Source organism: Populus alba, chromosome 1, assembly GCF_005239225.2.
Source record: "Populus alba chromosome 1, ASM523922v2, whole genome shotgun sequence".
Classification (NCBI taxonomy): domain Eukaryota; kingdom Viridiplantae; phylum Streptophyta; class Magnoliopsida; order Malpighiales; family Salicaceae; genus Populus; species Populus alba.
In genome coordinates, this window is record NC_133284.1 from 35,883,524 (window position 1) to 35,906,822 (window position 23,299).

The window sequence follows — 23,299 nt, forward strand, 5'->3', positions numbered from 1 at the left end:
CACAATTTGAATCAAAATAACACATTTGTTCAAGCAAGCAAGGTCAAGGTTGAATAATGCTATCATTTCCAGGGCGTAAAAAACATGTGTTAAGGATCTGTGATTTTATAGGGCTATCTTCATCCCCCTTGCTCACCCCAAAACATGCCCTCTCTCTCCCTCCCTGATTGCTCCTTCTCCTCTCTCTGCTCACTCTTGATTTTACCATGTGCCCATGCTTCAAAACTCATAACCATCAAATCAATGAGTTATAGATGAATAAAATACAAATAAACTCCATTTAAAACGAAATGCAGACCCAGAAAGAGAGTGCAGGTTTTGGATACATAGCGAGAGAGCTGATCGTTATCATGGCAGCTCTACGCGTTTCCGCTAGAAGGAAGAGTAATCCACACCATTAATAAACCTGGAAAGCAAACCTGCATTGGGAAGATGCAATAATAGAAGAAGAAATTAAAGAAACAGAATTTCAATACACACATCTAACAAATAGATGTTGTGGTTTCAGAAGGGCTAAGGACAACAAAATATAGAGAAGCTAAGAAGTCAAGAGACATGTGACAATGAGCACAGAATTCATCGAAGTTTTTTTAGGAAAAACATTGTCAACACACACCAGCAGCATGCGTGGAAAGGAATACAGGACGACACAGCTGAAGTCGAAAAGTGCCGAGTCAAGCAGAGCGATCTTTCAAGCTTTCGACTTCGTGAAAAAAAAAAAAGAAAAAAAGCAATGTATATTTTGTCCTGCATTTTCCATTGACAGTAATCGTGTTTGCAAGGAAAAAAAAAGAATTGTTAGAATTCTATAATGCAGCTTGAATCCAGCTCTTGTATCAGTCTTAACACTAACCCCCACAACCTCTTTGAGAAGCTTCGTGGCTAGAACTAATATATTTGAGCAACTTCATGGCTGGAACGAACAAGAAGCAACACAATAGCACTTCACTAGTGGACAGTGCTATTTTCCCCATAAAACACAAACCAAAATCTTAATACACAGAGCAGGTAGCTTACCACACCAAATCATGTGATCTTCGACTATTTCGACCATCCTCTTCGCCACTTTCATTCTCAAAGGCATCACAAAAGACAACCAAGAACTCCCTTCAAGGCTTCAATCTTCCCTGTTTCTTCACTTCTGCAACCGAAGCTCCTCTTTCCTGGCAACAAAAAATGTCAATTTGTACTCGCATTTATATTCAAACCCCCCTAAAAAAACGACAATCAAACACGCAGTCATTAAACTCACTTTCTCTGTAGCTTTTTCTATAGCTTCCCCTTCTCTTATTCTCAGAATTTTGGCCAAGTCTTAACCCTCTACATCAACGAGCACGTCGCAGCACCAACATTGATCAATCATCTTAACGTTTCCATCAACGTTAAGAAGCAAAAGAAAAAAAGTAATCGACTCTTTTACCTCCTCTCTGGGTTTTTCTCTTTTAAACAAACCCAAAGTCTCCTACTTAGATGCAATCTCAAGAATCTAAAAGCACAAATTTGATAAAAATGGCCTTTCCCTCTGATAAGTAGAACAGCTGCTAAAATATGAAGAGAAAAACTCAATTTAATCTTAATTTTATATATTTATGCTCAATTGCAACTCAAATCTATAATTTTATTGATTAGATCCCAAATATTTTCTACTTTTCTCAACGGTGTCCTTTTTATCAATTTTTCTTAATAGTTTATATCTAATGTGCATATATAATGTGCTAAAATGATAACTCAATTTTTTAGTGTTTTAATGTTCAACATAGTGTGTGTATTCTAAAATCTAATGTGCTTAGGAGTGAGGGTTTGAATGTTTGGATGATCATATGTTCACGTTAGTATTTCATTTCTAGGAACCGGATGAGCATAGGATTGGTGGTAAAAGTCTGAGTTACTGCAAAATAGTTCTTTTTATGGATTTTAGGTACCTTAGATGATTAAATTAATGACTTTATAATAAAATATTATAATAAATAAAAAAATAAGCATTAAATTCTAAAATTAAACATATTTGTTCTCAGTTTTTATATAATAAATGCTATGGAAATATATGACAAGAGAATAAAGATCGTGAATCATTTGCCTGAATGATTTAGATAGTATTTATAGTCATTATTCCTTGAACCTTGTTGTTTTACTCAAAAGATCGAAAGTATTTTCATTTTAAATATATTAATAAGAAAAAAATCTTTTACATCAACATTAATGTTGATGAGAATTACCCTTACACATCATTAATGTCGATGAACAAAAAATAGAGCTATAAAAGACTTTATACCTTAATTCATACACAATATTAATGTTGATGAGAATTACCCTTACATATTATTAATTTCTATTGAAATATAATTAACTCTTAGAGGACTTTTATACACTCATAGATCTAGAAAGATGATAACTCTAAACTCTTAACATGTTATATTAAGAGTTATAGGAATAGCCTTGCGACCCAACATACGGCTAATAAAGACCATTGACTATATGTTTGGATCTAAAATGATTCTAAACCAAAGGATGTTGGGTCATACATCTTTCCATGCCCAAATACTTTTGGGCTTAGGGTGTAATTGAGCTCAAGAGAGTTGAGTATGACATCTTACCCACATGTATTTAGGCTTAACACGTTGTGAAACCCAAAGGATTTGGGTCTAATGTCTTGCCATACCCATGTGTGTTTGGGCTTATCGCGTAGCTGAGCCCAAGGGATTTGGATTTGGTGTCTTGCAGGACCCACGTGTGTTTGAGCTTAATGTAATATCCTTCATAATTATATGCGATCATTTCATATATTCTCATAAGTATTACATTTTCTTTGGATGATTTTTTTTTAATCTTGAATTTTGAAATTCTACTGAAATTTCAATAGGGTCTCACCTATACTGGGAGATCTCATGTTATTGACTAGAACCTTTTATACTTCAGTATTTAGACAACTCACATTTCATTCAATGCTTAATCATCCTGGACTAATCACAACTCAACACATCTCATCTATCGCATTTTAAATTGTTCACTATACATATAAAATTAGCTATAAAAATATATTCAGATCTTCATAATATCTTTTAAAGTATTACAACCACAAACCAATGATCCCAAAGCGCAAAAAAAACTAATATGATATTGTAAAATTTACATAAGAGAATGAATTCAACAAGAAAAACTTCAAAGCATAATCATTTATTATGTAATATTTAGATCTTCATAATATCTTTTAAAGTATTACAACCACAAACTAATGATCCAAAACACAAAAAAAACTAATATGATATTGTAAGATTTACATAAGAGAATGAATTCAACAAGAAAAACTTCAAAGCATAATCATTTATTATGTAACCCTATACATTACAAAAAAGACATCCATTACATGATCATATATAATTATAAAAAAGTCATCCTAGTTATCTATCATTTGACTCGTGGTTGTGAGGTACCTGTCAATAATTTATAAATAATGAATAATGTTACTTCATGTAAATCATCAAACAAACAAATCAATGAAATAATGCATTTAAGTTGCAACTCAACATTATCTACACTTTCTATTTAATACTCAATACAATTTATTTGTTAGTCTCCTTCATCTATTACTAGGCATTAATCCCATTACCAAGAATCTTAATTTCATCATCTATTTATGGGCATTAGTTTTGTTAACGAAAAACTAATCTCATCACCTTTTACTGGGCATTATTTCTATTATCAGGAATCTTAATTTCATCGTCCATTACTGGGCATTAGTCTCATTATTAAGAACTAATTCCTTCACCCTTTACCGGGCATTAGTCTTATTATCGAAAACTAATTCATTCACCCTTTACTGGATATTATTCCTATTACTGGGAATCTTAATTCTTTGATAAAGCTAGGGTTCAAAACACAACATATCATTGCATTTCCAAAAACTATTACCATAATTTAAATAAAAAAAGAAGATAAAGTGTATAACACCTACCTGCCTCTCGAGATAGTCCAACTCCTTCTAGATCTTGCTCTAGTAACCCCTAATAAGTCAATAGGATTTGACCACATTACTACTATATCAATAATCCCAATGTGCCTAGATTTAAATTGCTCATAAGAAATTCTTTAATTCATTTCAACATGTATTTTTTCATTTAAGTCAATATCATTTTCATCTTCTCATAATCATTTTCATATTTATATACTTTAAGGAGTACCTTATATCACACTTAATAAACCAATCATCAACACAATTCTTTCTTAAAAGTTATCAAGGTTATTAAAGTTTATAAGGCAAGACATAATCAATTTCCTTTACAACCAACATGTGAGTTATCATTTCATTTCAAATCATCATTATGAATGCACACATCAATTTCATTACAATTTACAACATCTATCTATATTACAACACATCCACATTTCTTTCCCTTTTTGGTCGGCCACTAACACATCTAGGCACCAAAAATTTTCACTTTAATTTCAACAATTTCCTTACTTTCTCAAACTACTTCACTGTTCAATACACCAATTAACAACCAATTTCCATTTCCCTAAATTTTATCCAAAAACCCTAAATCTCAATTTGTAAGAATTCAATCAAATTAAAGCATTAATCTACAAGAACTTTATGCAAATATGTTAGAACATATTATCAAGCAATAATTTAGAGCTCGAACACTCCCCTAATCAAAATCTTTAACCCTTCTTCTTATTCTTCTCTTTCTAGCCTCTTATTTTATCTTTTGATCTCTTTTTAAATAGGATTTGATGTGTTTTTCTCTCTTAAATAACTTTCTTTTTACTTTTAAATTCACTCTCTAGCCTTTAGATGTGTAATAATAGAAGAAAAATAAAAAATGGTTTTCTTCTTCCAATACAACCTTAATCAGTTTTATAAAAACCTTAGTCAAAATGGTCTAACTGTTTTGGCCATAGGAAAATTTGACATTTTCAGCCAAAAACCTTTTCTTCTTCTATCTTTCTAACACTTTTGTTTTTCTAGTCTATTCTTTTCATCATTTATTTCATACGATTACGCTATAAGTCCAATGATCTTATTATTTATTTATTATTTTTGTTTTTATGTTATTTTATTTATCCTGGAGTTAACACTTAGCGCTTAGTCGAACCTAAAAGAGTTGGGTTTCGCATCTTATCAGTCCCAAGAGAGTTTGGGCTCAAACCCATATGTATTTAGGTTTAATGAATAACTGAGCTAAATGATGTTGGGTCTAGCATTTTACCAGATCCATATGCGCTTGCTTTAATGCATATCTGAACTCAAAGGTGTTAGGCCTGAAAATAAAACTAGGCTCACATTGTCTGGGCTTGCTATTCTGTCAAGCTTATACTTGTTAGGTCTTCACCCTGCCTTTAGACCTTTTATTCATGGGCCTTTTTAAGAAAATGAGTTATGTATGAAATATGTTGATCCATCAATAACCCATTAAGTATTTGTATATTCAATACACAAAGATTTTGAAAGGTCAATTTTAATGAAAGACTATTTACTTTCCACATGAGATTTGTTTGTCCCATGTAGAATTTTTAGGATCCTTATGGCCAGGTGTTTTGTCCTTATTGAAAAAGATCCCTTAAGAAAAAAAATGGTGGCTTGCAATTAACGTAGTAATTAAATAAATTTCTAGATATCTAAGATGACATGATATGTCATTCATCCAATGTTGATGGTGAAAAGTTATTTATTTTATAATCCTAGTTGTTCATCCTTTTTTTTTTCTTTTTTTTTTTTAACTTTCACCTTTTGTGATCTCTGTAAAAATAGATTTAAAGATTTATTGAGCAAGCTCTGCCTTTTCATGAGAAGAAATTGTCATTCTTGGTACTTCCCCTTAATAATTTCCTCTTCTTCTAAATAAAACCAAATGGATCATCATAGAGTCAGATCTGACAATAGGGATAAATGCATTGCTTTCTCTAACGACGAGTTCAGGTTTCAAGCATGAATTGGAGGTAGCAATGAGGGACAAAGGATCATTAGATTGGGCCTCGAGACTAGAGGAGGTGGAACTTTAGCATCCATCCTTAATAGGGGGAGGATAGTTCTTATTGTCAGATAAGCCCTTTCACGATGCTTTAATAGAGCCTCAGGGGATAGAAAGGCTACCCCAAACCCTTGAGGATGGCATTCCTAGTACTGTGAGCACTAAGGAAGTGGCTTTTGCTAATGATCAACAGTCTGGAAAGTATATGCCTTAATTCTTCTTTGGGTATAAAAGGATGAGTCAAGAGAACTTGAACCCTACTTAAGGACATTACGAGATTACAGTCCCCTTATACATGTATGAGTTAGGGTATTCTTTTCCTCTTTAAGGGTTTATGAGGGACATCTTTAGGTATTATAGATCAGGGCTATGATAACTGCAGACCAAACATCCATCATGTGTTCCATGTTTTATAGTTGAAAAAATCAGTCACAGATGATGCAATTACTTCATCTTTTCATTCAAAAATGGATGACTATGGTTCTGTGAAATTTCAAACCCTAGTCATACTTAACAGGAAAAAAAAAAAAAAGGCACCACAATGGTACTAGTCCAGTGGTCAAACCTCTTCAAAGAATATGCCACTTAAAAAGAATTGGAGGATTTATCCAGTCAGTTTCCAAAGTTTAATATGAAATCTTAAGGGAAAGAATCTCTAAAGGGGAGTATTATCACAGGTCAGCCAACTCAGCAAGTGCGTTAACAAAAATAAAAATGCAGTAGGCCTTAGCAGGGAAGTTTAAAGAAAAGGTTCAATAATCAACACAATAATCACGTGTAAATATAGAATAAAATATGTGATAAATGATTAGTTAGTAGGAAGTTAGAATTAGTTAGTTTGTTTGTTAATGACAAATAATTGATTTTCTTATATATAGGATGGCGTTGGAAAACGTGAGAATCAAGTAATGAATGAAAGTTTTCTATAACAATCCTTTTTTTCTTTTCTCTTGTTTTTTCCTTATTCTCAATTCTTAGTTTTTTACTTGTTAAGACTAAGGCCATAACAAATTATTGTCTAGCCCACCTAAAAAAAAGCCAACAAGCTAGCCCTGATTAAAACCAACTCGAAGATTTCTTGTCTTTTTTTTTTTGTTACATTTAGTGAGAACAAGACTACTGAATTTGATACAGAGTTTTTGTTAAAAAATTATTAACAAAGATTTTATCAAAATTTCTATACATTACTTAATTTTGGTTAAACACTAATCAGAAGTTTATTTCAAATGGGCAATGGCAGAAAGTAAAAAAACCTACTTGAAATAACAAATTATAGTTATGAAACTTATTAATGCTCAACGAATCAACCCACGATCTAGCCCAAGCTAAATTATATAAAAGAAAAAACTCATTTGAAAGTTAACTTAACGTGGCTCAAACAACTTGTGATCCAATAAAAACTCGATTTGATTTAAAAATAAAAAAATAAAATCAATAATGTTTTAACTAAAGAAATAAAACATCATTTTTATTAACTTAAGTTAACCCAACTAGCCTGTGACCCCGCCTTAGCCAAGTTACTTAAAAATAAAAAGCTAATTGGCATTGGGAAATCATTGTAGCTCTAGACCTTTTGGCATTGTTCACTAAAATAGTATAATGGCATTTTTACCCCTCCATTTAAAAAACTTAACTTTGGCTTTTAAAGGCATTGAAGACTTTCTATATGGCTCATTTGTCATTTCCAAACAGAGCATGAACAAATAGTATTTTATCATCTTGATTGCATAGTGAAACAACCAGAATACCTTTGGAAGCACAAGATTTAAACTTAGAGTTATGGGGTTATTTTTAGAATGGCTTTTTGGTTATTATAATTTAAGTTGAGGGGCAATTCGGTATTTGTATAAATATAAAAATAATAAACAATTAAAATAAACATTAAAATGAAGAAAATACCCTTAAAATAAATAAATAAAAAATAAACCTTGAGACAAGGGGTGTTTTTGGCTTTTCACAATAGTTTTTTTGTAATTACAAAGTTAGCTTACGAAAAGTTTTGTATTTGGCTTACAAAGGATGTGAGCATATGGCGCAACCAAAGGCAAGTGCGATGCCTTATAACATCCTTATATCATGTTGTTAGAAGTGCCGCCTTATCCTTTTTCTATTGGTGTCGCGTGTGTCACCGGTGGTGGTCCACTTTGACATCAATGAACCTTTCTTCTTCTTCTTATTTTCCCTTTTCTCTATTTCCTCTCTAAAAAATTACAGATTGACCCTCTTGGTTGATGGTATTTCAACTTCAATCCTTTTTTTTATTTATTTCTATTTTTTGATCTTGGTGCTTTTATAAAAAAATTATTTGTTTTCAATTTCATCTTTCAATTCTAATTTATCAATATTTTATTCTCAATGAGTCCTCATTATTTGGATTTCTATTGTTTTCTTGGACTTTTTATAAGAGTTTTAGTGGTTTTAAATTTCATCATTCAATTCAAATTGATGGTATTGTGTTTTTCAATTGATCCTCATTGTTTTGATTTTTATTTTCTTTTTTTTTTTGTACAAGTTATTATTATTTTCAATTTCACCCTTTAATTACAACATTGTTTTTATTTTTTATATTACTTTTGATCCTTATTCTTTTTTTTTCTTTTACTAAATTGATTTTTTTTTCATTTTCACCCTTCAATTAAATATAAAAATTATTTTGTATTTTACTTTTGATCTTTATTCTTTTAATTTTTATTTTTTAAAATCTTTTTGTATAATTAAAAATATTTTTTCAATATATTAAGAATTAAACTTCATGATTTTTTCATATTGGGTGTTTCAAGTTTAATGACTTAGATCATGAGTTTAAAAAGCTAACACGATTTAAAAAAAAAAAAGAACTTTATGATTTTTTTTTATTTTTTTTATCAGGTTATTTCAATCACATGATCTGAACCACATATTTAATAAGATATCCCGAGTTAACAGAGCCTTAATTAGCATGGTCATAGATTTGTGATTACCTATTTTTTATGTTTTATTTTATTTTATTTTATTTCAACACCTAAACATTACTTTTTATTAAAATAAAATTAATCCAACCCCACGAGAAACATGAACACCGAGACTAGTTACTATGAAACATAGACAAGTAGATGTGGAAAGTTAATGTAAATTACTGGTAAATGTTTCATTCCAATTGATCTTAGTAATTATCATCACTGAAGTGGACAGTATACTGTTCATAAATTAAACTTTTATTGCCTCATTTAACATAAAATTATTGCAAGACATGTACAGATACAAATTATGTGGACTTAATTGGGGCCTTGCCTTTTAACTCTATGCTCACTATCTGGGCTGTAATAATTTTCTGTATTTTATCATCTTCGTATATGCATTTGGTCATATCAACTGCTTGTACAGCAGATTGGTATCTGTTCTTCGTATATGCATTTGATCACATCAACTACTTGTAGAGATTGGCTATCTGTTCTTCGTATAGCTCTACAACTTTGTCTCTTCGGATTTTCATTGTTGGGGTCATCAAGCCACTTTCGATCTGCAATACAAAGAATGTAACTGAGCCCACGTGGCAGGTGTTGCCTGAATGGAGTGCCAATAGACTGCTTGTGTGAAACTTACTGTAAAAGACTCGTCGATCACAAGGACGGGTCCAATTTGAAAAGAAGCCTCTGATGTCCTGCATTTAAGAGCATTGGATCGAAGAATGATTAGTACAAGATGGAAAGAAATTCAATTTTTTTCCAAATACGCCACCACTATTGCAGCAAATGAAAATGAAGGAGAACTGCCTGTTAATAAGCACAAATGCATAGCTATGCACAAACAAAGAAGCAAACAAATCAAAGAAAAACAAAAGGGTAATCCAAAAATTGCAGCAATGTTTGAGGAGACTAGTTTGATTGTAGACTACATTTCTTCAACTTGTTAGTTAAGTTGTTAATTGTTGTGAAGAAAGGCAGGAGAATGATAATAATATGAAGGAAAGCGAAGTCTTTAAAAAGCTCTAGCTGTGACGTCGATTTCTGTAAGTTTTCTTTTGCCGCTCCCTGTACTTTGGAGATCCCACTCTAGCTTCAAGATCACCCAACACAGATTGGCAAGTGTAGAAAAATATTCAACATGTAAATATTTCATCTTCCAACACTATGCACCACCACCTCCCTGAGAACAAAACTCCCACGGCTTTCCATTGCATCCACAGTATCCTTTTAATTTGTTCTAAACTACCGTAAAAGCTATACAACATGTCTTTATAATTCAGATTCTTTAGATTAATTCAAGTTCAAAGAGTTTTACCACTTCCTCAATTCTTTGTCTAGCAGGTTGGCGATCTGTTTCTTACTCAGCTCAGTGGCATCTGCATCTACAATGGACAACTTTTTTGCAACCTCTAGAACCTCCTCTTTGTTTGGAACAACTATAGCTCCAAGACGACGTTGGTCCTACACGTGATTTATGATAGTAAATATATAAACTACCAACTTACAAATGGAAAACCATAGATGAAAGTAAATGTGCAAATGTGCCCGAAGGTGCCCAAGACTTGAGGAAAATGATCATTGAAACAAACCTGGCCAATAACAACAATCTGTTGAATAAGACTACTCTTCATTGCAGCTTCCTCAAGCTCCAAGGGCTCAACATTTTCACCTATTTTCTCCAAACAATTTCGAAAGTAGAATATATGATACTCTTGATAGGCAGAATGATGCACTGGAAAAGAAAACTTAGACTTGATGAAGATAGAGCATTTTTGTTCTTGGGAAAAGGCAAATTGTCCATGCAATATTATACTTTTATTCAGAAGCAAATGCAACTCAGTACCACAGACATGAGTAATGATTGGGAAATGATACACCACAAAAAAAACAAACAAACAAAGCAATTAAATAGAAGATTGAAATAAGCAATGCTAGTGAAAAATTCAAACTTTTTGATGCTGCTAACGCTACTTGCATCTCTAGACACATTTATAGAAGATAAAATGAGAAAGGTAGACAACAGGGTCAGATCTCGAGATCATAAATTATTTTCATACTTTTTTTTGTGCGTCTAATTTATCACTTCAGAGAGAGAAAGAGAGAGGTAGTAACTGCAGTGGTGTAGAAGGAAAACCACATGCTTCCAATAATACCTGTCGAAAGAACTATAGTATCCTTAGCACGACCTTCAAGAACAATAACCCCTCCACAGCGACGGCTTTTCCCTCTTGAATGGTAAGGAGCTATCCAACCTAAATCACCAGTGTTTAGCCAACCATCCTCATCCACAGCTTGCTTTGTGGCCAATGGATTCTAGTCAAAGATTATTACAAATGTGTCACTTGCAATAATTAACATTGTGAGAAAGAAATAGTATCTTGATGCAATAATTTAAATACAAAACTACACGTAAAAAGAATAAGAAACAAAATTTTATGACTTAAATAAAAGTGCTTTTTGGTGTTCTGTAATGGTATTATTAGTTTCACAATCCTAAATTATACTATTTATCTTCAGACCATGATGATGATTGCCACTGCATTTCAGATGTATACTGTGCAGTTTCTTCACTGTGAGGTAAAGTAAACTCGAAGAAAATTTTGGATCCATCATAATAGGCTACTGAGACATTTTTAATGATTGCAACTACATGCAAACATCCAATATATTTTTACTGAAGAACAAAAAGAACTATTAGTACCCTGGAAGAAAAGAGTAACAGATTCTTTATTACCAAAACTAGGTAAAGGGCTCAAGTAGGATGGATAGCATGTCAAGTTGTCAACGGATTAATTATCAAATCTAAGGCCTTTGACAGCAGAATAGTTGGTCTCTGCCCTTGAACACCCACAAGACTCATTTTTATTCATGAGTGATTATGAATGGTAGAAAAATAACCTTGGAAACAATAAAAGGAAACGGCAGGCACAGGTTCTAGAAAAAGCTTTCTAATGCCTTACAGGCAATAACAATGCCATACAGGGAAGGTGTGGTGGAAGAATTATTAGATGAAAAACAAAACATGCAGGAAGAGTATCAGAAACATAAGTACTCCCAAACCCCAAGGGTCCTTTTTCTTTTAGGATTTTTAGCTGCCCCTGGTAAAATGCAATGCATATACATGTGCTTGAAGTTCCCTCTTAATTCACCAACATGGTGCACGACCATTTCTTCCTTCTCTTTGCACACTGACACTGTTCTAAGGCAAGCGATTCCAGCCCCACCCACTTTCAAGGAAGATACATTTACAAGCTGAGTGTACTAGAAAATACACTGTTTTCATGGACTAACCATGCCTATTCTTTAAGCCAGCCAAAAAAGACAGGACGCAAAGGCAGCTCTTAGCCTCTTACTAATGGTGAAACAAAAATGATCATGGTCAGCCAGTCAGGTCACTTCAAAGGTTCTATATGCCAAAAGAGTACTTTTATAGTATTCGGCTAATTATTTATGTTTTAGTGCAATGTTTCAAAAAAAAAAAAGGACAGTTAGTGTTTAGGAACAATTTTGCAATTTTTCAGAGATGGATGGAGCTTTGTCTAACTTTAGTTGAACCAAGTACAGTCTTGTTTACAAGAAGCTAGCAACACTTTTCTTGCTTAATATCAAAATCCCTTATCTCTTATTAGGTTAGGATATAGTTTACTACAAATCTTGCACATGTATAAAGAGATAAGACTCTAGAATATCCACACAAAAAAATGAGCTTTAATATTTAAAAGACAATGTTAGATAATGTTTCCTAACAAGTTTGCAATATTTTGTGTTAATACTCCATTGGAAACCCTCATGCACAAGAATCATAAAAGGCCTTACGAGACTTAAGAATTGAAATTAAAGAAGCATCAAATCAACCAGCTTAATAGTGTTGGTGGAAAAGTTGGAATTGTCGATATTGATCAGACAGCTTTGAAAAATCCTACTTCAGTCCCAAATGAACCCCTTATTACTCTACTGGTATCCAAAATCAAAACACCAACCAAAATTTTCTGAGTAGGAGGCAACCGAATTGATCAATAACCCTAAAATTTCAATGTCAAGGCTGTCTTATATCAAGCAGAATAGATTTTTATAAACTCAGAGACCATTCTGCAAGCAATATGCTATCATGAGTCAGCTTTATATTTTATGTCTCACAGATAGAAAGAAAAAAAACACACACACACTATTACTGAACTATTTCAATGAACACCAAAGTGTTCCTTCCAACAGCTCAGGAAAAAAAAAATCATTCTCTTGAAGAAACTATTACCTTGTAGTAACCTTTCATCACTTGCGGCCCCCTGACTCTTACAATCCCTTTTGAACCATATGGAAGAGATTTTCCAGTTTCAGCATCTACAATTTTAAATTCTGTATGCCGAATTGGATGCCCAACTGAACCAAGAACCTTCAAAAGTCAAATTTGCTACAGCATTACAGCCATGCAAGCTAAAGGTAGATTAAATATATATGATACAAAAGTAAGGAAATTGACAGAAAGTAGCCTTTCAGGAAACTGCAAAAGAAGATACATGCAAATGCATTTCAGAGGTTGAATAATTTAAGGTCAGAGAGACTGGCAGCGATACAAGAGAAAAAAAGAAAAAAAGAAAGAAAGAAATCCTTCTCTAACCATCAGAACCACGTTCAAGGAGTTAGAAAACAAATTAACACAAGCGAACAGCTAGGAGTACATAACCACTCCAAACTGATGTGACAAGGAAGAAAAAGATTTCCTTTCTAGGACAGTGTATAGGGTAAGTTCTGGGATTGTTGAAAACATGCAAGATTTTCAACAATCTAAACTTATCGATGTATATCTTACATTATTGCTAAGTTGTCGAGCAGCTAGAACTGGAGATGACTCTGTCATACCGTATCCATTCAGCAACACAACACCAATTGCCTGTTCCCATATAGCAGTTCTATAAGAGACACTATCAGAAATATCTTGTTTAACCAGCCAAGAGAGCATCAAACCTCAAAAAACTTGTCAACATGTGCAGGTAAACTACCACCTCCACTAACACCAGCCTGCAAAGTAGCAGATATTTCTGAGTAAAAGATGTGTATGTAGTTAATCAAAAAGAAGGTTCAACGAGATAATGGATATTTCTTGTTGAACAGTGACAGAAAAAATACATTATCACAACCTCAAAAGAAATATCAATTGTCTAGCTGGCATCATTTATTATTGGGAGGGGGGAAATCAGTTTAAAGCCGTTGAATGAATCTTCAACTATTGAATAAATTGTTTCAGAATTGGCATCAAGGATTCAAACTTTTTCAAGTACCAAGCTGAGATGTCTCAGAAAAATTGTTCTATCAGATAAGGGAGAGCTAATGATGAAGCATTAAGTCAAATGGTAACTTATGGGGGGAAAATACACCTTTCTTATTCCAATCGCTGACTGAATTTTACTGTATACAAGCTTCTCAGCCAACATATGTACTGGCAACAAGATTGCAGCAAAGATTCTTGCCCGTAACCAACCCAGTATTGAAACAAAATATGACTGTTCATTCTGAGACCTTGTAAGATAAGTTCCCTGTCAATGAAAATAAACCTAAATTAAGCAGCAAATGGACAGGGAAGGAAGGTTTCAATTGCAAGTTTGATTGAAATTGAAGCGAAGGATATATTGAGCATGAAACTAGGTGTTAATCAATTTGAAGCAGGGGAAAAAACAAATGTTATTAAGAAGAGCCGAAAGAACTTCCAACATGCAATATGTATACAGCATGGATCCATGAACGGTTTGTAGCCAACCTCTTTCATCATGAGGAGTTGGTCCCGGAAATTGCCATCTAGATTAGTTTTTGTACCAAAAACAAAGCATGTTTTAAGATCACATCCTAGGAAGCATATAGGTGTAGAGCAGGTTAAAAAATAATTGGCAGGCTCCTACTGAGTTTCATGAAATTCACTGATGCTCACTGTACGAAGCATTGCATGCCAGAGTACTTGAGCAGTTCTAAGGTAACAAGAGGAGCAGTTTTGTGATCTAAGAGTCACAGGAGCGGTACTAACTTTGAAGCAGGTAGCAGCAATGAAATATATGAATATGTTCCACTGACGCAAGTATACAACAAATTAAGATAAGTGAACAGATTAAACAGTGAGGGTTGGTGACTAATTTTTTTTTTCAAAAAATAAGTCTACTTATAATAATATAAAAAAATGTTAAAAAAGCATATAACAAAATCAAACTGTGACATAATCATCCTTCAAAAACACATGGAAACATAAGAAATTCGCGCCCAACAAATTTTTATTTACATGCTAAGAAAATATAGCAAATAAAGTGAAGAATAAATGCTGCATACAATTTCAAACTATCAAACCTCATAAATTCTCTTCATCTCCATGTATGCCAAGCTGATCTTTATGAAGGTAAATGCAAGAAGTTTACGAAGAGTTGAGCTTTTAGAAATCTGTTTTTGTATCCCACTGTACATAAAACACAGTCTTGAGGAATGCATGGATAAACAAATAATCAACTGACCAAAGTGGGGCACATAGTAGAACAAAATTAAACAGACAATTCATGATTCATTAACCGTTATATTAAAGCACAATCTGCTAACTGCAAATCTATTGGTAGAAGAGAAGAAACATGAGGGTGAAAATTTATTAGAAGGGTTGCCCTTTAGTACAACCCATCCTCGGTCATTAAAACAGAACTTGGGTTTCTTGCTGAGAGATGAACACTTACTGAAAAGGCTACTTGAGGACTAGGCAGGAAAACTTCCAAATAAATAGTTTTTGTATATTAGCCTCCCCCACACCCACCTACCCTTGCCTTTCAAAGTACAAGAATGGCTTAGGACTTATCATCAATTAAAACCACGGCTAATTAAAGGAGATAGTGAGTCATATTTTAGTTTTATCCCTGGTCAACAATTATTTCAACATTTAAAAGAAAACCTGCTTAGATATTGCAAAGTAACCATTCAATGACAATAGCTCCAATGAAAAATTAAAATGACAAACCAAATGAAAACAAGATCCTATGAAAAGATCAAGTGTTGCCACATTATTCAAAGGCCCTAGTAACACGTAGTCTCTTTTAAAATGCTCAAGAATTCTTCATGTAGAGAGTTTAATATGCAGATACTTTAATACATGTACAAACACAAGCAAATCAATATGTTTGTAGTAGATATATATAAACGCAAGTTTTTTTGAGTTCATAGAAATATGATGCCTTGCAATGCATCATATTGTATCAAGTTCAAATGAATACTCGACTCAAATTAAGCGATAATCCCAAACTAATTTGGGTGGATCTGCCTTCTCCCTTTTGATTATTGTATAAGATTGGAAGTTAGATCTACAAAATATATTGAGTAGTCCCTGAAATCCATTTTCATACTTGGACCAATGTTTTAATACATTTCAAACCAGTGGATTAGATGGTATTTTTATAATCACTGGATTAGGTTTTTTTTTGCAAGCTCTTTAATATGAATAAGATAATTTCCATGTGAAGTATCAAGCAAAAAAAATAACCACAAACTTCCAAGTAGCAATACATTAGACCACCTGTAAAGTGTCTCAAATACTAAAGGAACGGAGATCACGTAATGCGGCTGATATTGCTGCAGATCAACCTATGAATGAAAGTAATTGCAGTTAAACCATATAAACAGTTCCAGGTGAGCAGACTATATAGTAGGTGATGGCAACTGATAAAATGATTTATCATTAAAATTATAAAGGATCATTTCAAAAGCCACAATAAAAAACCAATACCTTAAAATTTCTGACAGTTGTGTATACTTGCTCAGCTCCATTTGCAAATATGAAATACTCACAAGCTCGCTCATATGCATGCCAAGGTGGAAGCATACTCAGAAATCTGTCTGCAGGTTGGGCAGGCACAATTTCCCAAAAATTATTTATCTGGAAAACAATTGACAGTGTAAATGGCCTCCTCATTAAGTTGACTAAGTGTTGCTTTCAACTGTAACCAAATATTCAATTCAATTAGTAGGCCTACGGCCCCCTATAAATTCATAATCTGAAGAGCATGCCACAACAAAAGGATGGTCACCTCATTGCTTTATTTTGTTTTATATAAAGGGTTCCACTTTAGCCGTGCAGATTCTTCCATACTTGATCATCGACATTATGGTTGTTGCCTCATTCTTCTTTAATATGTTGACGACAACATTCTCAACCAAAATGATTTTTCTTCGTAGATCTGAGAATCTCGAAGCTTTTTTTTTTCTGCCTCACTCTTCTGAATTCAACGGAGGAGGGGAAAATGTTCCAAATAAAAGAGGGCAGGCAAGAAAGGAAAATTGTGTGCATTTGTTTAACTGTATTTGAGAGAGCTTTGCTCATTGGATACCATGAAAGATTTATACAGAAAGGACAGGACAGCTCATATAGAGCTTGTACAACTTCAAAACTAAATAGCAACATATGCAAAAATGATAGTATTGTAACAGTGTAATGGTTCAACTGGATTTAGATCCGGATTGAATATCTAACCATTGATTTCCTTCAAGTGGATTGGTGAAGAAGGTGGACTTTTAAAGAAATGATTTTGATTTTGAATTATGAGAAATGAGTAATCATTGAAGATTAACAAGGATTTCTCTTGAAGACAAGCAAAATAAGATTAAAATAGGGAACTTCTTTTGGCTTCCTAGATTAATGTGCCCTCAAACAATTGAATGTCAGCAAATATGGTAACGTGCTTGATGAGGCTAGTTATACAGTGTAAGGTTATTACAAATGGCAAGCTGAGCAGGTCATGATCCAGGAAAAAGAATAGCTCTATTTTCTGATTTATCAGAGATATTTAGTGCACACACAAGATTAGACACTTGAGAATTTAGTTTTCTGTCAGATTAAAAGATATTATTATTATTAGGACGAGATATGCAAGAAAAAAAATTGAAGCAGGGAACATCAACAAAAAGTTAAATGAATAGAGGAAATAGGCAAAAAGATAGGGAATAACAACAAACCTGGTGCAGCAGATTCTTATGTGTAAGCATCACACCTTTTGGATTTCCAGTGGTTCCACTAGTATAAACAAGTGTAGCAATATCATCAGAGCTTATTGTTTCATATTTGTAGTGCTGCCCTGCAATCATTATCAATAGAAAATTCATAAGATAATCCGGAAAAGGAAAGCGAGGTGTTTTTTTTTTTCTTCTTCTTTTCTTTCAACTAGCATAGAAATATTTTATTTCACAGAAGAATTAATATAACCATAGAGCATTTTTGATGGAACGTATTCTGATACTTTCAGTTTGTATTTTGTATACATTTGATGGTAACATGCACTGACTGGAAATCTTGTTACATGGCTATATAAATTGAACACAGCACCTTCCACTAAAAGCAGCACATCGGTACAATCACACCGCTTGACAAGTGATATAAAAGTTTATCTCTTCCTTGTAACCAAGTAATATGATGAACAATAATGACTGGGACAATTGTCTTAGCCTAGTTGATCCAGAAACAAGCGTGCGCAAGCACACACACAAAAGCTGCAGATGTATTGCACACGCATGATTGGCTGAATAGCAATTAAAACCACTTTGAGCATAAAAATCATCACTAATGTTTCAAATATGACCATGCTACACTAAGCAGCCAATTTAAGTAACAGCAATTGAAAATAATTATTAGTTTTTTGTTCCATCCTAACAAATACATCAACTGCACCAAACTTGGATCCATGGAAAATATATGAGGATTTAACTAATACCAGTGGTGTACCTAACTACTAAGGGTTGCATCCTGATCCAGGCATAAAGGAAAAACTGTTTCAGAAGAGTTTCTCAAATACTCTGGCATTCTCCCTAGAGCATATAATCCACAACATGGTTACAAAAATTTTAATACCGAGCTTCAAGTTAGTCTCTTAAAGGCTGCTTTATGTATTCAAGCTTTAAAAGCAGCCAACAAGACAAACTCTTCTTGTAATATGAAACAGGGATTTAAAATATAAACCCAAAGATCTCATAGAAAGAAGCGTGCTGGTAATTCATGACATAATACATGCATAAACTTCCCATATTAATTTTCAAACTGATCAACTTACTAGCATCACCAGAATCAAAGAAAGCCTTACGGCTCTCTCGCCCTAAATCTATTATCTCCTTGTAATTAAAAATAGGTATCCCCTCCATTACGTTGATAGTAAGGCTTGACTTCTCTCCCCAGAGTAGAATGACAAATCTGGGAGCTGCCTTGGAAAAAAATGTTTCTGCAATTCGATTGAACAATTCAGGATTGTCCACTGCAAGTGCAACACTGTAGTAATAAAAAACAAATTCAGCAATAAAACTAGTGCCATTACAGATTGAAAACAAAAGGAATCCACTTCCTGAAACTCTTCAAAAACAATTGTAATTCCATTATCACAGCAATCCAAATATCATTGATTCAAACACTTTCAACACATATTAGACAAGTGTGTCTGTTGGGGTGTTTAGAACTGCCAGACAAAGTCAATCTTATCTGACCAAACCCAAATCATCAAACTTTTTTCAGGGTATGACGAGTGTGGCTAGTTGTAGAAAAGCACAAGCTGAGTAGCCTGGTGGGGACTAACAAAATAATGCTATGACGACACTATTTTATTCTCAGCTTAGTACTTAACAGTTGTACCCTAAGCCAAGTACTCACCAAAATAAAAAAAATATTATTTTCTTTATTCTCTGCACTATTTCTAGCACCGCTTTCTCTATTTTTCCTATCAATGTGTCACTTGTTTCTTTATCTTCTACATCCTTCAGCCCCATTCCCATAAGCCCGAGTCTTCCCCCATAATTGCCAATCATAAAGTCCCTAACTTACATGCTTTATCCCAGAATTAAGGAAATGTCAGGAAGAGTATTAAAATCCTGCATACATATTTGCTTATCATCTGATTAAAAATAAACTGGGTTACAATTAACCATCCTCTGTTATTATCCATATGTAAAGATAAAATATAGAAATGATATACATTTAAAGGAAAGTTCTTTTGCAAACCTTTCAGAGTGATTGTATATTTGTAATAGCTCTTCAACAGATGATCTTGATCCCCTCACCACATCAACTGCTCCCATGGCCATCATACCTAGGAAAAATATCGATAAGATATATTGCAAAAGAAAGGTACAGTGACCATGCATCAAATGAAATAAAAAGTCAACAATGATTCTTCCAAGAGGAGCACATGGACACTGCAAAATGGAACACCTTCTTCCCTTCCATGATTAAACACCCTGAACATCCTTTTTTTTTCTAACATCTGAAACCTTTTTAGTCTTTGACAACCATTTGGACAGGGGAATGACGGTCAATATGTAATTGAAGGCAGGGAGCATTTAAAATAAAATTTCCCAGTTTCTCTAGGACCTAAAACATCAGTGATTCCAGGGTTTGTTCAAGGCAAAAAGAAATCTGGAATAGACAGATTAACAAGTTTGATAAAAAAAAAAAGTTAAAAAAGTTTTAAATCTGTTACATTTTACCGTTTAGGAGCACTATGGCATTCTAAGATTTTAAATCAAGAATGGTTAAGCCTTTCGGCAAGGCTCAAAGTGGCTATTGAGGTATTATATAACAAAATGAGGGTATCCAAAAGTTTTAGGTATTCAATAATTGCAAATTACAATAGTCCATTTCCTTGCGAAAGATTTGTAGTGGTAATAAAGAAAGGGTCAAATTATTTCATTTTGAGTTCTTCACTCAAGCATTATGAACGAGGACAAACACCAGCCAAAAACATCCTGCTAGAGGCAACAACCCTCTATGGCTAAACTGAAAGGCTTGCGCGTTGTGAAGATGCTAACGCAGAAATGTGTGTGTGCTAGATAACATAGATACACACACATAAACCACAAGGGAGAGAAATATAAGATAAAGAAAAAATATATAGACATTAGCAAGTAGGTAAACATATATGAAATTGCAAAGCACCTTGATCTGCAACAAGCCAGCGGTATGAATTATCAGCAAAAAGTGCAAGTTTCTCATCTGGCTTAACTCCAATAACCCTCAGGCCTTCAGAAAAATCTAAAATTTCCTGCTCCAGCTGCAATTTTGAAGAGAAAAGGTAATATTTGATGAGAAAGCAGCTTATTAGAACAAATTAACTTGTTTAACAAGAACTTCAAAGAACTTGCGTTCCATGTTTATGGAAAGAACAAAGATCCTATAATATGGTAAAGACCAATCAGCTTCAATGGGAAGAAACATTCACAATTTATTACAACAAATGGAATCAACAGTTACTATTTTCTTCAGATAACATTGATATCGAGCACATAGATCAAGCAGCATACAGAGAAGCATATAAATGCAGTCAAAGAACTAATATGGATCGTATAGCTAACATGACAACTATTGTCACCAATTCAAACTTGTTATGAATTAAGTAAATAATCTTATAGCTGCAAGCACTATGATGAAAATTGATTTTTGGCTACATTTAATCACCTGTGCTCGGTGTGTGGACAGAACCTAAGGTAAACTCAGGGCACAAATCGTCTCTTCACATGCTTCTCGAGGAGATACATAATAATAATAATAAGAAGAAGAAGAAGAAGAAAACAAATTTGTGTTGGAAGGTTACCTGTTTATAAGTCATACTTGTAGGTGGATCATGATGTGGATCCACCACTGCAACCTGATCGCCATATTTCTCTGCTGAAGACCTCCAAATGTCAGGAACTGCTCTCCAATCATCAGAGGTCAAGGCACCATTTCTGGAAACTAGTGCACTTTCTAGGTTAGGTGAACACCTTCTTATCTTAATCTCCTCTGTCTAAAGAAGAAATAATAAAAAATAAACCTTAGAGATCCTAGTCGTATTTCCTGTATGTATTCATCAAATTTTAAACTTGAAAAATCTACGAGAGCAAACTTTTAATGCTTTTTCATTCAGTCAGTAAACTAGCATGTTCATGTCATGATATCAAGGGAGAGCATTAACGAAGCATGTTTCTCTTTGTTTAATTTCACAACTCACAGGCCCACTTTTCCATTACAGAACTTGCATTGTCCAGCCAAGAGAAAATGCTGCCATGCCCACATGAACAAAAAGGTGTAAACCCATGGAAAACATGCTATGTTGTTGTCACAGTAACTAGAAGAAATGGAAATTCATTCACAAGTAGAAGTTTTCCAACAACAAAATAGGTGTCTAATCATTTGAAAAATAAATATCCAAATACTATTCTGCAAACGTTTGGAGATTAAAGAAATGATCCAACAACGAAGCCGCCAGACTTGAACTTCCGCCAGGTAACCGCAGAAATCAAAATGATATTAATGAGAAGGTGGTGCCTGTTACACAGTTATGTAATAACATACATTTAATCATGGAATGGCATATGAACACTGAAGCCTCCCAATTCAAGAAAACAGCCAAGAGCCTGGACCACAAAAGTTAATCCACAACTTCAACAAATCCCAACTGTCCTAAAGTCTCAATTGCTTTGAATTTCTTGCAAGAACAGTTATTACCATGCTAAATTAGCCTTCAAAATAAAATCATTGTACGGAAAAGACATTCAGTGACCTCTTTTTTTTCATAATTTCTAACCGGCTTGACAGCTTATCCAGTCAGAGAGAAAACATTTACTCAATTTGGTATCAAAAACTTGTCCAAATCAAAATTTGACAAATTGTAAACGTCAACAGACAAATTCAATACCATAATCAAAGATATAAAAGAAAAGTTATTTCCAAACACTCAATCATACCAAAAACACAAAGAACATAACTGATAAAAGACATAAAATTATCAGCTGTTAACAGCTAAAAACAAAAGCTAAAGAATGAACAGGCATGATGACTACAACTAATAATAGCAGAATTTTTAAGCAAAAGAAAAGAGTTTGCATATATCAAACAGTACGTAAAGAACCCAAAAAACATATAAAAATCGCAAGATATGCTTGCATCTCTATCCATACAAGCTAAATTCAAAAGGGTACATATATTACCTTGGTTTCGCAAGAAACTCGAAATCCTCGACGTGCAGAGAACCCATAATTTCGTTGTTTCCGAAGGAACATTTTAGAGTTGTTGAAATGATAGCGAGTGACCAAGAGCTGAAAAGCAGCATGCCTTTTAGTAATATCAGCGGCGCCAGTACCATAATAATCAGAGCTAAAAGTTGAAGAAACAATTGCCATTCGATTTGATGAAAAAGAAGAAGCAGAAAGTAGTGTAGCAGTAGTCATCGGAATCAATGAAGCAAAAACCGTCACTGGACTGACACAGACAAATGTCGGTCTGGTCAGCGTTTTATATTACTGTAAGAACTACAAATTTACGAAGAAAGATAGGAAGATAGCTTCTTCTTTTTATATTCAATCAAGGTGGGATATTTCTGCGCCACCAAGGGAAAAATATATGGGTAGAGTACACAAGATTTG

At 33.6% G+C, this 23,299-nt stretch overlaps 1 protein-coding gene and 1 long non-coding RNA gene across 6 annotated transcripts; both read right to left on the reverse strand.

Annotated features, from left to right (window-relative positions):
* On the reverse strand, positions 1–1,508 carry LOC140955652 (uncharacterized). Its single transcript, XR_012170013.1, has 3 exons — positions 1,253–1,508; positions 1,018–1,163; positions 1–419 (listed from the first exon to the last, which is right to left on the reverse strand). It is a non-coding gene; the product is annotated as an uncharacterized lncRNA (long non-coding RNA).
* Positions 1,509–9,145: 7,637 nt separating this feature from the next.
* LOC118055196 (probable acyl-activating enzyme 16, chloroplastic) lies at positions 9,146–23,244 on the reverse strand. 5 transcript variants are annotated; one of them, XM_073406876.1, is made up of 18 exons: positions 22,865–23,244; positions 21,490–21,629; positions 20,835–20,949; positions 19,902–19,989; positions 18,967–19,178; positions 17,879–17,997; positions 16,653–16,802; positions 16,443–16,510; positions 15,242–15,347; positions 14,287–14,445; positions 13,877–13,930; positions 13,722–13,802; positions 13,167–13,304; positions 11,068–11,227; positions 10,504–10,646; positions 10,230–10,375; positions 9,552–9,609; positions 9,146–9,468 (listed from the first exon to the last, which is right to left on the reverse strand). In XM_073406876.1, the coding sequence occupies exons 2-18, from the start codon at positions 21,502–21,504 to the stop codon at positions 9,376–9,378; spliced, it is 1,905 nt and encodes a 634-aa protein (XP_073262977.1). In that variant the 5' UTR covers positions 21,505–21,629; positions 22,865–23,244; the 3' UTR covers positions 9,146–9,375. The 5 variants fall into 5 exon arrangements, with proteins under 5 accessions (XP_073262977.1, XP_034922906.1, XP_034922905.1 ...); XM_035067015.1 differs by having other exon boundaries at positions 10,504–10,583; positions 21,490–21,681; XM_035067014.1 differs by having other exon boundaries at positions 21,490–21,681.
* Between the last annotated feature and the right edge of the window lie 55 nt (positions 23,245–23,299).

What these genes read in the sequence shown, in the direction of transcription:
- LOC118055196 (XM_035067014.1), bottom strand. Translation starts at nt 23,104, where the DNA reads ATGACTACTGCTACACTACTTTCTGCTTCTTCTTTTTCATCAAATCGA. An exon ending in CAGCGATTGGAATAAGAAAG is followed by an intron (nt 13,931 to 14,286) that starts GTGTATTTTCCC and finishes GCTACTTTGCAG; the next exon opens with GCTGGTGTTAGTGGAGGTGG. An exon ending in CTCGACAACTTAGCAATAAT is followed by an intron (nt 13,305 to 13,721) that starts GTAAGATATACA and finishes TGACTTTTGAAG; the next exon opens with GTTCTTGGTTCAGTTGGGCA.